The following is a 15832-nucleotide window of genomic DNA, read 5'->3' on the forward strand; positions in this document are numbered from 1 at the left end:
CCTTTACTTCACGGCTTGGGCCGTTCGTCCCCGGAGGGCCTGAAGGAGGTACGCCACCCCCACCTAGTGCTATGAAAGCCCTAATGCAAGCGCAGCAATTGTATGGCGGTAGTGGTGCTATCAAGTACTATCAATCGCAAATGCGTTACACACGTAAGTTGGCCGTAAACTAATCAGCCTCACAAACACACATACACACAAACTCACACACTTACACCTACTCGCACGCCAACATATTTTCTCTCTCTCTCTCTCGCTCTCATTCGCTCTCTATCCAATTGCATACATAATCATACATAAGCATAGCTACAATAGAACACTATGACATAGTCCACATGCAATACCATATTTACGTTTGCATAGGGTCTTACTTTAGCTGTTATAGTATTTTGGGCTTACACCCATTCCTTCCATTCTTCCCTCGGCAAAGCATTTTTGCTCTAGAATTCCATTAGCCGTACGCCGTACGAGAATATTTTGGTCAGCTGGAAGCAGGATGGTGGCGAACGTATTGAAAGGTGGTGTACTTTCCTTGTTTCGTACCCATTCATTCAATCACACAAAACGCGTGGTTGCAAATGGTTCGCGCCAGTTTATACTTTCTCTGCTGACCCGTACTACTCTCCGCCATACAGCATAAATCGCCGCGTGTTCTAAATCACTCACTCACTAATTCACCCCACCCGCAGTCACACAACCACTCGCATTGTGCAAATCCTATTACCACCGTCTTAGTATACTGCCAGCCGGCGAGCAAACTCAAAACCGACCGGGTTGAGAGTAAACATACTTACGGTCCTCTCCACAAATAGCGTACAGCGTTGGGGCATTGCTTTGGACAAAAGTGTATGTGTGTTTCCCTTTGGAGATGGGTCGGAATCAACTCTCGAAACGCACGTGAAGCGCGCTGTAGTCAATCGTATTCTGCGGTAGTAGTTGCGTCGCATGTGTCCGGTTTCCGTTAAAACTTGTAGTATCCTCAGTTCACGCCCAGATACGTTGGCCAGAGTTAACCGGTGGGAATCAAAGTGTAGCGGATGTTTTTGGTAAAATCAACCTCTACTTCCTAGGTACAGATAAGCTATTTTATGATTGTAGTCATGTTTTTCGTGTTATACAGTGGCATTACATATTCGTGGAGAATAATTTTCATATTGACAGTGTGCGTGTTTGAAATGTTTCACGTGGTTGCGGGCCGGCCAACCGACCGACAGCAGCAGCCTAAGCAATAAAGAAGCCACATGCCACTAATTATCGTTCATTTGCCGGTTTGATTGTTTCTCGCAAAGGTAGGGAACGAATCGGGTGCTATTGTGACATTGTGAGTCTATCGCATCGTGAGTGCGGGGTAGTTAGCGAAAAGGGAGGATGTCCAATCAATTCATTTTTCCCGGATCCGCAATACGCGCGGCTCTATACAAAGCAGATTGTAGTGTTTGTTGTTTCAAGTTTCAATTTGAAGCATTTGACCAAACAGTAGATGTGTATAAAACAACCAAACCCAAGCATGGTAGCACAAGTGGCCATGATGAGTGTGCAAGATGTTCAATTCAGTCCCCAGTACGAATGTGGATCGAGTGTTTCCAAAGTCTACGTTTTCGATCGGTACACACGAAACCACAGCACTTGGGGAATGAAAGTAAAGAATGCATTTGATTTTACTACATTTAATGTTACATCATGCTGCAATTATACTTTATTCTCTTTCAAGTATCGATGTAATTTAAAAAATATAAATTTTCCCGTAAAATTACAGAAAATTAACTTAGAACAAGGCAGAATAAAATAGTTAAACTACAAGTTAATATCACGGTACGATCGATGGCTCTTTTTAAAGTGAATGTTCTTGACCAACACATAATTTGGTATTTGGCCCATAAGTAGTTTATCATGGTGTTCCCTAACATTTCTTTTGCGGCAGCGTTTGGAATCGTCTTTCTTGTCACTTCGACACGGACACGCACTGCATAAACGAGGAAATGCGTTAGACTTGCAACAGTCAATGCATGTTTCGTATATGTGTTCGAGTTCATAGCCTGTGGAGAATACAGTGTGCCGCTACATTCGTTTTTCCTATTCCATAAATTCAAACCTGACTGGCGTGGTTGGGTTGGAATTTTTGAACTGCTGGCTTGGCCGCATTTACCATTCGTGTCCGCTATAAATAAACTGCCACTGTGCAGTGGAGAGTTTCAAAGTAAAATCGGTTGTTAAGGAGAGAGAGAACGGTTGATGCACAATTTACCCATGGAACTCTAAGGAACCGTCATCAACTGTCCCTACGCGCCTTACCGGAAGAGATGTTTGCCGTTTCTCTTGCGCTAGTTCCATTCATGGTGCACAATAAACGAATGATTTGTGAGTGAAATAGTCTATGCGTTTGTGATCTTCTCGATTGAAAAATGAGTGGAATGATTGGAAAAGATGGGATGCCTAACTTTGACTCGTGGTTTGTCCACATAAATGTTCAAACAGGAGAGTTTCGATGATTTCCATTTTATCTTATTTTAGCCCCAAAATTTTAGTAAAATGTTTACGACATTTTTGGAAGTGGTGTATGAGAAATGCATCGCGAGACGAACCAGCACACCACTACCACTGAACGTACGTTCGAACCGTCGTACCCTTAGTCGTCGATGTTTTGGGGGATAAAAATAAATTTTCTCTTTGAACTAGACAAAATCTTGTACCGATGACGTGAGACGGGAAGTTGTTCGTTACGGATACGTACAATTTCCGTACATACGGTTTACTCGCATGGGGGGACACGGCTGATGACTGTATGAGTTTTTCGACTGAAGACGAATATTTATTTATTTGTTTATATAAATTAGAAAATGTATAGTACATTTCACGCATTACATATGACAATAATGTACTCGTGGTACTCATAATCGCAATTGTAGAAAAAGTAGAAACAATAATATATTAAAAAGTAAATTTTTGCTCGTATCAATCGCAAAAAAAAATCCCAGAAAACTAATGTTTGTTGCTTTTTTTAAACGTGAATATAAAAGCAACAGACAAAAAATAAAATAAAAACAATGATTTAGTCATACTCTCACGATTATGTGTCATTTTTGTCGGCCAGAATCTGCTCTATATTGGGTACATTACCCGCGTCTCTCGTGCAAACGTGTGTGTTTGTAGCAGATGGGGTAACATGGGTACAGTGCGAACATCTGAAAGATTGTTTGTGTAGGAGTTTTCACGACGATCACACACTCAGACACGATCGCAGTACCGTATTGTTTCTTGCTGAAAATACAAGTGTGAGACACATTGGCTAGGGCGACGTAGTGAATTATTAAAGTTTTTATTTCGATTGATCTATGCAGTAGTGTGGTTTGTTTTGCTAGTAAGCTGCAAGATCTTTTACGAATCAATATGTAGTTCATTGTTAATTTAGGAAATATTTTGGCTACAATGTGTATAAGAAGCAGGTTCAAAATTGCACTTCCAGAGTTGGGAATTTCATCGCAGCTGCATCGATCAACTAATAGGTCACACATAAACTCATCTCACAATCATGCTTATCGATAACTGCGATTATTCATGCTTCACTCATTCAAGCAAACGTAATCGTATCGATCGACTGTAAATTCCCCGGTCGAGATAAGTGTTCTTGGGATGCGATCTTCGATTGAGTGGTCTAGCATTGGTCACAATATCCCGACACTTGTCACTTATCAGCTTCAAGGTTCTCCGTGTGACAGGACATCTTGTGATCATCGATCGCCATTTCGAATAGCTTGACATTGCGCGTTCATTACAATAGAACGATTGCTCATGCAAAATCTACAAGCATCTCAAACGTTTAAATCTCAGTATTGTAGTCAACTGAAACTAATGTGCTTTGTTTTCAATTTCCATATCCAATGTTCTCACTCGCCAGGTGAAGATCCAATCATGTCCGACCAGCAGCAGTACAACTACATGACAAGCGACGAAAACAAACAGTTCGACGACACAAATCTCACCAACATGAGTATCGATCCATTGAAGGATGATAAATATTTGGAAAAGATCATTTCTCGTGCAGAGAACTACACCGTTTCGGCCACAGATCGGTCCCACACACCCAATCCGCTGGACATCACTGTGACTGACAATGTGAACATCACCCGAAAGCCGATCCATGTTGGGTAAGTTGGTCTGTATTTTATTGCTTTGATCGTCGGAGAAACTTTCAATTAATCAATCAGTTGATTACAAAATAAGATACAAAATCGATATCGATATCGAGGGAGCACAGTTAATGGGTATATTTCGAGGAGCTGTAGATGTAGTTCAAATTAAAACTTTATTTTATCAGCACTTAACTTTAATTTTTGGTACGTCAATATATTTTAAATCGAAAGTTCAAACCTCCCGTTCATATCCACATTAAAGCTCATAAACAATCTAAAACAAAAAACGATCATCATCGATCGCTTCATTCGCTTGGCTACATGGGTTCAACTGTTGATGTTGCTTAGCAAGATGGGTTACTTTTGTTGGTTTATAATTAATCGTGGGAGTTTATTTTCTTTTATGTTGCTTTTGCGCATTATGATCACTCATCATTCATACACAACAAATATTTACATTTCTTGGCATATCATGGTGTGATGAAAACTCAAAAAATGCACAATTTCGCTCTTGACATTATAAATTGCAATTTTTCGCTTGATTAAATATTTCAGTATTATTGTAATTCAACTATTGTAAACAAACACCAACTGGTTTACATCTAATACGTGTACTACTGGGCGTCTCCATTTGATACTTTTTTATAAAATTGAATTGCAAATTGATAAGTTTTTTCAAGCTAACATGTAACCGATTGCAGCATAATAATTTGGTTTGGATTGCAAAGTGAATATTACTTTGACTTTATACCTGAGCATACCTTTAAATATTTTTTTCTGAAACTAATTTCTTGCCTATAGCCCTGTACAATGGTAGAACGAAAAATGAATCACTACTAGAGCATTTCAATGCCGTTCCTTATTCTTTGGCAATTAACATACCATTTGCAAAGCACAAAGAAATGTGTGTAGTTTGTCTTCATAACTTCCTATTTCATTATTTATTTTCGTGGGTTAGTGTAAACATACTATTAATTTTGGAACCATTTTCTCTTCTCTTTTTTTCCTGACTTCCTTGTGTTCATGCATCCTGTTTCATAAACATATTATTTGATTTTTATGACCAAATCCATATCTTTTTTTGTTTTGCATTATAACTTTTACCACCATCTTCCCGGTTCCCGTTCCCAATGCTGAATTTTCGAATATATGTTTCGTTTCAATGTGTGATTCGTGTGTATTTCTATCCCATTTACACTTATAACATTCACGTTATTTGCCATGAAAAACATGTTTGAAACGTGTATGTCCCGCATCCTGCAATTTCCTCCATCTGCATCCATGTTCAACGATGGGCCATAAAACCGAACTTCCAACACTTGATCCGTAGGTCGCTCAGCAATGACGCACTGTCGTTGACAATTGATCGATTGGCCAACATTTATTGTGGTGATCAGAAAAAGTTTGTCCCGATGTGTAGGGAAAGGTATACAAAATTTGTTTAATTTATTTTTATTTTGTTTGGTTTATTCATGATTGACTACAACTAACTCCAATTAATTCGACTGGTTTGAGTTTTTACGTGTGACTTTCATTTGTGTTAAGTGTTAAGATTTTAATTAACATAAAGATATTTTTGCATGCCTTATCATTAAGCTAATTTGTTCTGTATTACTTATTTATGATTGCTCGTTTTCATTAATTCATATTTATTCGATAAATATTGCTTATGTCCTTCATTTCATTGCCAATAGTGCTGTCCTAATTATTTTATGCATATTACTATGATTGTAAGACAGGTTTGTAGTAAATACAATCGTTTAAAATTGTTATCGATCTAATATACCCTTCCTTACTTGTATTATTATACCGTACAACTTATTTTATCAGGGACTCTTGCTCGGTGATGGTTAAATCGTTATAATTGACCTTAGTTACCTTTTTATCTCGTTTTGGTAGTGCTCACATAAATTTCATGTTCATCGTAGAAGTTTATAAAAATAGTATCATACTTCCGTTAAAAACTGTACCGATTTTTGCTCCTTCGAAGTTTTGCTTCGTTGTTGTATCGTACAGTTGCATTGTATCTATACATAACTTATTGTTCATTTTGCGTAATATTAATATTCTAGATTTCTGGTGTCGTTCCTGGTTGATGCACGTGGTGGTGCCATGCGAGGTTGCCGCCACAGCGGTGTACGTGTGATTGTACCACCTCGATCAGCCGCACAACCTACAAGGATTACCTGTCGGTATGTGAAACCACAACGCATCACCAATGGTCCGCCATTAATGGAAGGAGAGGCTCTGATAAGCCGCATTCTCGAGTTGGCCCCTGTTGGTGCCAAGTTCCTTGGGTAGGTTTACGACGTAGTATTATATAGGCTTAAAGAGTTTTAAGTAACACGTTTCATTGTATTGTATTTCGCAGCCCTGTCATCCTTGAGGTGCCTCATTTTGCGTCGCTGCGCGATAAGGAACGCGAAATAATTATCCTACGTTCTGATAATGGTGAAACATGGCGCGAACATACGCTTTACGATAGTGAGGAAGCCATCCACGAAGTCCTGAACGAGACATTCAAGGGAGATACGCTCAACTTGCTCGAGGATTTACATACGAACAGGATCACACGCATTGTGACAAACGATTTTCCACACTATTTTGCGATCGTGTCGCGTATTCGTCAGGAAGTGCACGCTATTGGACCAGAGGGTGGTACCGTGTCGGCTACTGCTGTTCCACAGGTGCAAGCTATTTTCCCACAAAATGCACTGACGAAGAAAATCCGTGTCGGGCTGCAGGCCCAACCGATTGACATGAACACAACGGCTAACTTGCTAGGCCGCAGTGTAGCAGTGTCACCGGTGGTGACTGTAGAACCGCGTCGGCGTAAGTTCCACAAAGCGATTACGCTCAGTATGCCCGCTCCAAAAGCTTACAACTCGGGTATGATCAACCAATATTCGGGCAATGCGCCGACGTTGCGTTTGCTGTGTTCGATAACCGGCGGCCAGAATAAAGCCGTATGGGAAGATGTTACCGGTTCAACACCACTCACGTTCGTGAACGATTGTGTGTCTTTCACGACTACAGTGTCAGCTCGCTTCTGGCTGATGGATTGCCGCAACATTGGCGAAGCAACCAAAATGGCCACTGAATTGTACTCGCAGATGGCGCACGTGCCTTTCATGGTGAAGTTCGTCGTGTTTGCCAAGCGTGTCGACCAAAGCGAGGCAAAATTAAGCGTTTTCTGTATGACGGATGACAAAGAAGACAAAACATTGGAACATCAAGAACATTTCACTGAGATTGCCAAATCTCGAGATATCGAGGTCTGTGAAGGACGAACAATCTATCTAGAATTCGCTGGCAATATCGTCCCGGTGATGAAATCTGGCGAGCAGCTTGCATTGCAGTTCAACGCATTTAAGGAAAATCGTCTCACGTTCACGGTCAAGATCAAAAACAATCTGGACGATCTGCTTGGTCGTATCTCGTTCATGAACGAGCCCAAAGTTGCCAAGGGCGAACCAATTCAAACGGCGCTCTGCACTCTAAACTTTACACTTCCATCCGAAAAGTTTGGTTTGGGTGGAGACGAACTGGAGACAACGTCCGAGTTCGATCAGAGCTCGACCGAAGTTCTCAACAGCGAACAGCAGGCTATCGTTGCGGCAGCCAATCGTGGCAAGACGCTAAACTTCACGTTCCAAAATGGAGATGGTGCAAGCGAAATACACAAGGCGGATATTAAGATTACAGACATTTGCAACCTACTCGGTTCCGATTGGCCCCTGTTAGCGGATGAGCTTGCGATCACACCGTCCGATGTGGAGCTGATACGAGCGGAATATCCGAACGATGAAGCACAGCAGGCGATCGTGATGTTGCGTCTCTGGCTTCGTCAGGCCGGAAGAGATGCAACTGGTAATGTGCTCGAGCAGGCTCTTATCAAAATCAATCGGCCGGACATTGTCAACAAATCAATTACAAATTTGGAACCGGTAACGGACGAGTACGAGCGACGTGTTGCGCAGCGGCAAATCGGTTCGATGAATGGACTGGATGAAATCGATCCAGCAAAAGTGAATGGTGTGACTACGACCAGCAGTATAATGCACGGTAAGTCAAAGTGTTTTGAGTACAAGCGACGTACGTGACAGAGGGGTTTTTTTTTATACTGGATCGCTTAATTCTCTCATAGAATCCGAACACGAGCAAACAGAAGAAAAGCAAGAGCATGAAGCAGTCGAAAAACAAATACCGACGGACAACAATTCCCCAACTGATTCCGTATCCCCAGACACCACGGAAGCGTTCCAGCAGATTCGTCGCGAAAGCGAAATCCTCGGAATAGCAGCGATTAAAAAGGAAGACCTTTCTACGCCTCCACCAAGTCCGGCCGATTTCAATACGCAAGTCAGTCAGAACAGCAGCCAGGCGGGCGTAGAAGAAGGACGAAACGATGGTAAGTTACAGGCCGTGTGCTCACCTTTGCTTACCTTCCCGTGTGGTTTCAGTACACTTCGTCGTATATGAATTATCATCTTGATTTGAATTTCCCATCCTGCATTTGAAACAGTCATTCTCCATATATTTACTTTCTATCTAACATTTAAACTGTTTTTTTTTTCACAAGCTGTGTGTGAAAATGTGAAGATTTCTTATGACATTTGCCAATGTTTGTCAATGAGTTGTCAATCAAGTTCTAGTGTTTTATTTATTTAATTTTTTCGTTTGGTTTGTAACCGTTCGTCTTATCTAACCTGACTTTTAACTTTGAAATGCTTGTATTATCCATTTTTGTTATTGTGAGTTTTGTGGTATAATTTTTGTTACCTTTTTTAAAAATAACTATGAACTAAAGTGATGTATCGGTTCCGCATTTGCAGAGGCACAAGTGTAATGCTTGTGTGATGGAAGTTGAAAACAAAACGTTATGATTTAATTTATTTTTGTATTCTTTTGGTTTTCTCCGCACGAGCAAAGTTTTGTTAGAATTTATTTTTATGCGTATTTCACCCAAAAGTGATTTATAGGTCTGCATCTAGAATGAGGTCTTTTAAAAACCCTTGGATAGATGTATAGAAACAAGGAATGTTGCTTAAATTTCGCTGTGGTTTTTTAACTCTGTTTAACGTATCACTAGACAGAACTAGTCCCTTTCTTGTGAACAAGTTATCGCTAGAGTACGGGCTACTCATTACTTCTACCGTACGGAACTTCGTTGGAGTAGAGAAAGTAGTATACCATAAAGAATGCAAACCTCTTGATTATTTACTCTCCTGTGTAAAATATTGTATTTTTTAGGATAGTAAGTGTGAAAATGATTTTGGAATGCTACTATCAACTCGGGAAAAAAAACCTTTGTGTGGGAAAAAAATTGAGTTTTTGAAAATTTACTGGATTACAAAACTTGTGTCATTTATATTCAATGTTATCATTTTTGGGTTTATTGTTTGTTATTTTTGTTTATCTATATTTTGTTTGTAAACATCGTGTTTTTCGTTTATCTGTATGTAGTATTGCTTTTGTTTGGTTTATGTTTTGTATCATTTCATAGTCTTTTATAAATCATTAAAATGTACCATTCTTTCATTGCAATTTGTACAAAAACCAAAACCAATCATACAAAGGAAATGTAAGCGTTTCAAAATGTTTCATGCATTTAGAGCAGGTGCAGAGGTTGTCTGCAAAATTCGTTTGTCTTTTCTTGTTCTCCGTCCAATGTTCGTTCTTAACCTAGAGCTTAGATAGTTATTTTATTATCTACCGCTGTGAAACAGTGTAGACATAGAAATGAATGGGTTTTTGTATAGTTACGAACATTTCCAAAAAGTTTCATCTGATACCTCATAACATTATCGTTCTAAAGTGTCGTTCCATTGTCCAGCCCCTGTGTGCACTTTCACAGTCCATCGAATTTTTAAACAGCACAACCCGTCTCTACTATCATTTATTTTTTGTCTATTGTCCCCTTTTCACGGCTGTCCTCTACCTTCTATCACAATGTTTTGTATAAAAAAGTAAATTCATTAGTTTCACTATATATGTACGTGAATTTTCCTTTCCATAACGCGTCTCTTCGTCGTATGTCCTACATTATGTTCTTAACAACGTCACATTATATTCGACGTCTGTTGCCTTCCTTTTGACACACTTTTGGCGCCAAATACTTTGCGAATGAACAATTTATACCATCTCTCGATCCACTAAACCGAACATTAACTTGTCTTGATAATCATGAAATAAAACACATACAACATCTAAACACAACGCTGAACAAACAATCATCCCTTCCAACTCCTTCACTCCGGTCAGCAGTAGCCGAGGATGTGCAAGAAATTATTCAACAAGCCATCAAAGATCATGATACGCATGACGATGACGAAGAGGAGGAAGCCGGTGGTCCGGTGGCGGTGGAAACAGCTGGCAGCGATTCGGCAATCAGTGATCATGACGAAGATTCCGAAGGATTCGAATTGGACCTCGAAACGGACAAAAGTGGTAAAGTGAAAACGATAAAAAAACATTCGAAGGTAAACATTAAAATCAATAAAACAGTTGCCCAACGTCCCACGGTCGGGGACATCGAGTGGGAAATGCCAGAATCGGATGCACGACATCCCCAAATAGAGATATCGTCCGTCAACTTGGAGGACGTCTCGAACGATCGTCGGTACAGTTTGGATCACATTGATCCCGTTGCCGAAGGACTCACTCTCGGTGCTCGTACATACGAAAAGTCTCACTCGACACCGGGCGAAACCGAACAAAAGAAGTCGGAACAAATTGTTATCATCTCGTCTGATAACAACATCTCAGAGGTGCCGGCAGACTATTCCGGTGACATTGATGAGTTCATTTTCGTGCAAACGTCACCGGAGAACTTTGCCAAGATGGAAAAGGAGCAAGCTAAGGGTGGAGTTGTAACGGATGAGGATGATAACAGCAACTTGGTCATCATCACCGAGGAACACTACGATTACGAACTAACGAGTGACGATGATCGCCGATCGTCTAGCCTGTTGGAGGATCCTTCGCCTCCCGAAGAGAAAGATCTTGAAGGATACACAGTCGCACCGTCGTCGACGCCAGGTGCGGATGGTAAGAAGCGCTTTATCGTTGGAGGCAGTAGTAGTTCGGAAAGTGAAGAAGATCCCCAACAACGGCGTCGTGATCATCAGTCCGGATCGACATCCATCGTAAGACGCACGGTGCGAAGTAAGGTGGTTCCTACGGGTCTTACAATTACCGAGGATGAATCGGTTGTGCTGAAGGACGACCAGACCAATGGCACCAATCCGGCGATAACTGTTTGTCAGCCAACACCGCCACCGGCGCAGCCACCCTCCAGCAGTACCAGCAACAACTTTTCTATCCGAACAGGACCGGGATCATCGAGCGGATCAGACGTTGCCCTGCACGAAACTGCGGGCGAGCTGAGCGATGACGATGAAACAGGTAAATGGCGGACCCAGCTCACACCCACTCTTCTCTCTTCTCTTGCTGTTCATTTAAGAGCTTTGAACTATCTGAATCCCTCACTTTCCTTCTTGTCCATTGCCATGTATTCGTAAGCTCATTTTGGCAGTTAATTCCAGTCATGATTTTCTTCATGTTATTATGCTTTCAATTATCAATCGAAGAACCACATTGATTCATTTCACCCACCGCTAAACCACAACATTGCATCCATCCACGATCATCCCTCTTCATTTCGTTTCCTTCCGTCTCTTTATTCATGTAGAGTTATCATTTTGTTAGTCGATCTCATTATTGTTCATCCGTCTTCGTTTCACATGTCCTTCCGAGCCTTATATGGTGTTGTATAGATGTATGTGTATTTGCCCCCTGTGAAAGGATGATATTTTGGCAGCTCCTTAAATGTGGCAGGAGATTTAAAATTTTTCCCGTCATCGAATCGCAATGGGCACTAGTTGAAAGAAAATTATTGCTAAATCTCACAAAATACAAACAAACAAACAAACACACTCACACACAGTTAACTACATTTAATTTTATCATAGCTTCGTTTGGCAGATGCGACTATTACTTCTTAACTTTTGCAAGAAGGGAGTCGTAAATGTTGATATATTTTACCCATGATAGACTAACCTTTTCATACAGGAGACGTTGTCTCACGGGTGGCATCATGACCCAAATCAGTTCGCTTGTAGGCTTTTAGTAAAAGTAGCTTGTTTTTTTTTTATTCTTTACATTTGTTCGTTGTTTCAGTTGTTGTTTTTACGTCTCTCAATGTTAGGCTAAGGTGCCACTGTAGAGCAAATGTTGTTGAGTCATCTTACCGTGTACTAACTTTCTGTATCAGTAGGGTTATATTATTTGCAAACCGTAACACAATTTTGAAACGCTTGCTTGCTGGTGATGGTTCCCGTGATGATGGTAGATCGATTCCACAATGCTAGGGTTAATCTTGACGAAAGTCTGCATCTGAATGTACAAAGCATATTTAGACAAATTGTCTATAGGACTTTTCCAAACAACGTAGGATAAATCGCCACTAGCGAATGATATTTTATATTTTATTATAGAGAACTGTTGAGTGTATCTCTTTATGTATCGAAATTCTCCATCTACTACAAATACTTTATGTTCTTTGAAACGTATCGGTGTGTATCCTTTTATACCCGTTGTTATCTTGTTACTCTTGTTCCCGCTGCTTCCATTGGTAAAACACGCTCAAAATCTTTGTCTTCCGAATTGTTTTATACTCAATTTTCCTACCTAAGGTAAAGTCAACAACAACCAGGCTGCAAGTGATCATCCGGGAGATAACCCGGTAACGGACACTGCTTTCGCTGAGGAATCGCATCCTTCTTCGTCCACCGTTACCTCCTCGAGGGTGGCGGTAATCGTAACTCAAGTATCCAACGATCTGATCGACGACGAACAGCCTCCGCAAGTAGCGGAGGACATGTTGATCGATCTTGCTATGCACGGTGACGGTGGTGAGGACGAAGCGAACGAATCTGACATCGATAATAGTGATGTTCGTGCAGGTGTTGATGGTGATGGTGGTGGCTCTGTACAGGTTCAAATGGGATCGGGCCTAGCAGAAGGCAGTACAGAAATTAGTATGTAGAGAACTTACTACCTTTCTTGTTCTACTTTGCTACATTGTCCGAAGCTTCTTACTGTCACTATTTGCCGCTCCTTGTTCTTTGAAATACATATAGCACATCTTAAATGTCTACTGTTTTTCTGTCTATCTCTCTATACAAATGCCTTTGACTTGTTTTATACCGATCGATGTCCCTTTTGGATGACTGAATGTTCTTCTCTCCTTTTGTATCAGTTATGATTTAACTAACCTACTTTTATGATTTTTTTTTCTTCTGTGCGTGTGTGTGTTTGAGTGTGGTTCTCTTTTGCAAATTCTACTAATGGTCTTCTTTGCTTTCATTTTGTATTTTCCCATTATTTTCAAAAGTGTTCTCTATACCGATTATTTCGTTTCCAAGAAATAGTTCTTCACTATATCTTCCTTTTTCCTTTTCCTTCAAACAAAATAAACCTAGTCCTACTTTCAAAGCTATCTCGTTTGGGAGTTGTACTAATGCTGTTTACTAATTTATCCTCATCATTAAGAGCTGTTAATTACATCAACGTGCCAAACATATGAGCACCAATAAAAACATCATGAACAAGTTTCTCTTGCACAACATGCATGAATTTAAAACGTGATTTTTAGAAGAATCGTATGAATCCTGTAGTAATGACCTTATCCCACTGACGACAGTAGATTCGCTAGAGAGTATTCTTTTAAATTTAAATTTGATACTGTTGTAGAATAATCTGGAAATAGATAACCAATTACATTTAACGGTGTTTCGATGCTAATGTCAAAACAATCGCATGTAGTAACCGAAAAAAATGCATGTGCGTGTTATAATTTGTTTAACACAACGGCTCAATGTTAATCAATGATGCAGCCATTCTCAATCTCTTTGCCAGGAGAATATAACATACAAACAGTGGTATAAGCATGTATGTAAATGTAATATTATAAGTAAAACGGTGATTTTTTACTTAATTTCAGAAAACTATCTTGTTCAAAACACTGATCAAATAGTCGGTATGGAGCCAACTGAACCGCCAATTGAAACCACAGCTTCGAAACATGAAGGATCCACACGAACAGAAACAAACACTGTCGTTGATGAATCAGATGATGGGTACGTATTAAAGGATGCTTGAATGTTTAGATATTGCTCATTGTGACTTTAAATGTATTATTGCATTGCAGAACCATTCGTACTACGATTTACTCTACCACGTTGAAATTTGATGGTCCGGAAGATATGGAAGAACAAATATTAAAACAGATGCGAGATCAGCAATTCACAGCGGAACAACAGGAACAGGTAGCACAAACAACTGAAAAAATGTTATATGCCAGAATGTGTTAAACATTTTATACGAACGATACATGACCACTCTCCAATCTTTAAATTTGAGCTCGTATGACATTTGAAATAATTATTCTTCAGTGACACTACAAAACCTTGAAAGGCCTTTTGCTGCCACTGGAAGTAGGATAATGAATCTTATTGTGTTGGGTAAAACTTCATTTTTCCCGCGGTCGAATTTTAGAGGGAGGGAGGGGGGGGGGTGGAAGAGAGCTTAGTTTGGATTACGCCGGAGATTAGGCTGGATTACTCCGGAGATTGCTTCAGATATTACTCTTCATTACTCAGGATTACGTAGATTATTCCGGATCAAAGCGAAGATTACTCCGGAACACTCCGTAGATTACTCCTTATTTCTCTAGATTCGAGTTAACTCCGAAATCAACTCCGGAGTTAACTGCGAATTATTCCAGAGTAATCTACGAATTTATTCTGGAGTTGAATCCGAACTCCAACCACTAATGACGACCCACGTTGCTACGGCCTCGGCCCTTTTGAATTTCAATTTTTTTTATTGTGTTGCAATCTGTACATCAATGATTTGCCCGAAACATTCGGATACTTATAAAACTAAAACTGTGATGAACGATGCATTCTTCTGCTGACATTTTAGCTGACATATTTCTACATTGAAATGTACTTATCTGTTATTTTTTCAGTTGATGAACACCCCATTAATAACAACCACGACATTGGATCCGGATACGGGTGTAGAGACAACGTCCACCTCGACAACTCGAACGACAACGACCACTAAAACAATCACACTTACACCGGATGGAGATTTCCCCGAGGATGAAATACTGCAAAAAATCACAACCGTCACGACGCACACCTCTCAGCCAAACGTACCGGAAATGGTTAAGGAGACAACCGTCACCGTAACGGAAATGGTGGACGGCCGAACACTGGACGGTGCTGCCAAGGCACTCAATAATATAGTGGATGAGTTTATGAACCAGGAACGTAAAAATTAAGTCGGCGAGTGATAATTGTAGCAACTGGTATTCTTATTCAGAAGAATGAATAATTAAAATGCCGTGTATCGCACCGATCCTTCTTCTGCGAACTGCAGTCAAGAGTTATGGAGACAAAATACAAACACATTTTCAAGTAGCGCTTGCAGGTCTTGGCGCACAAATGCATCCCCTGTGGATTGGTGTTTACGAACCGGTAGCGACCCTAGTGTACATCACATTACGACGCACCTTTCGGTTCTCAGAAACAAGGACTTTTCCCGTGCCTGTTCAGTGTGTGCGTGATGAACGCGAAGACAACGAAATTCATGCTAACAAATTAGGTGTTAGTTTTCTTGTTTGAACGCTA

General features: G+C 40.3%; 1 protein-coding gene across 9 annotated transcripts in view; it reads left to right on the forward strand.

Moving 5' to 3' along the window:
* Positions 1-15498, forward strand: part of LOC126563734 (ankyrin-3) — a 53123-nt gene extending 37625 nt beyond the window's left edge. Inside the window, exons 7-17 of one of the 9 annotated variants that reach the window (XM_050220428.1) lie at positions 37-153; positions 3896-4145; positions 5461-5556; positions 6203-6427; positions 6502-8195; positions 8278-8541; positions 10395-11537; positions 12827-13171; positions 14137-14272; positions 14344-14461; positions 15166-15498. In XM_050220428.1, the coding sequence (XP_050076385.1) occupies positions 37-153; positions 3896-4145; positions 5461-5556; positions 6203-6427; positions 6502-8195; positions 8278-8541; positions 10395-11537; positions 12827-13171; positions 14137-14272; positions 14344-14461; positions 15166-15483 (4706 nt within the window). In that variant the 3' untranslated portion in view covers positions 15484-15498. The remainder of the gene's footprint in view (positions 1-36; positions 154-3895; positions 4146-5460; positions 5557-6202; positions 6428-6501; positions 8196-8277; positions 8542-10394; positions 11538-12826; positions 13172-14136; positions 14273-14343; positions 14462-15165) is intronic. The other 8 variants (XM_050220430.1, XM_050220421.1, XM_050220422.1 and 5 more) reach the window with 8 other exon arrangements.
* The last annotated feature ends 334 nt before the right edge of the window (positions 15499-15832 follow it).

This window comes from Anopheles maculipalpis, chromosome 3RL, assembly GCF_943734695.1.
Source record: "Anopheles maculipalpis chromosome 3RL, idAnoMacuDA_375_x, whole genome shotgun sequence".
Taxonomy (NCBI): domain Eukaryota; kingdom Metazoa; phylum Arthropoda; class Insecta; order Diptera; family Culicidae; genus Anopheles; species Anopheles maculipalpis.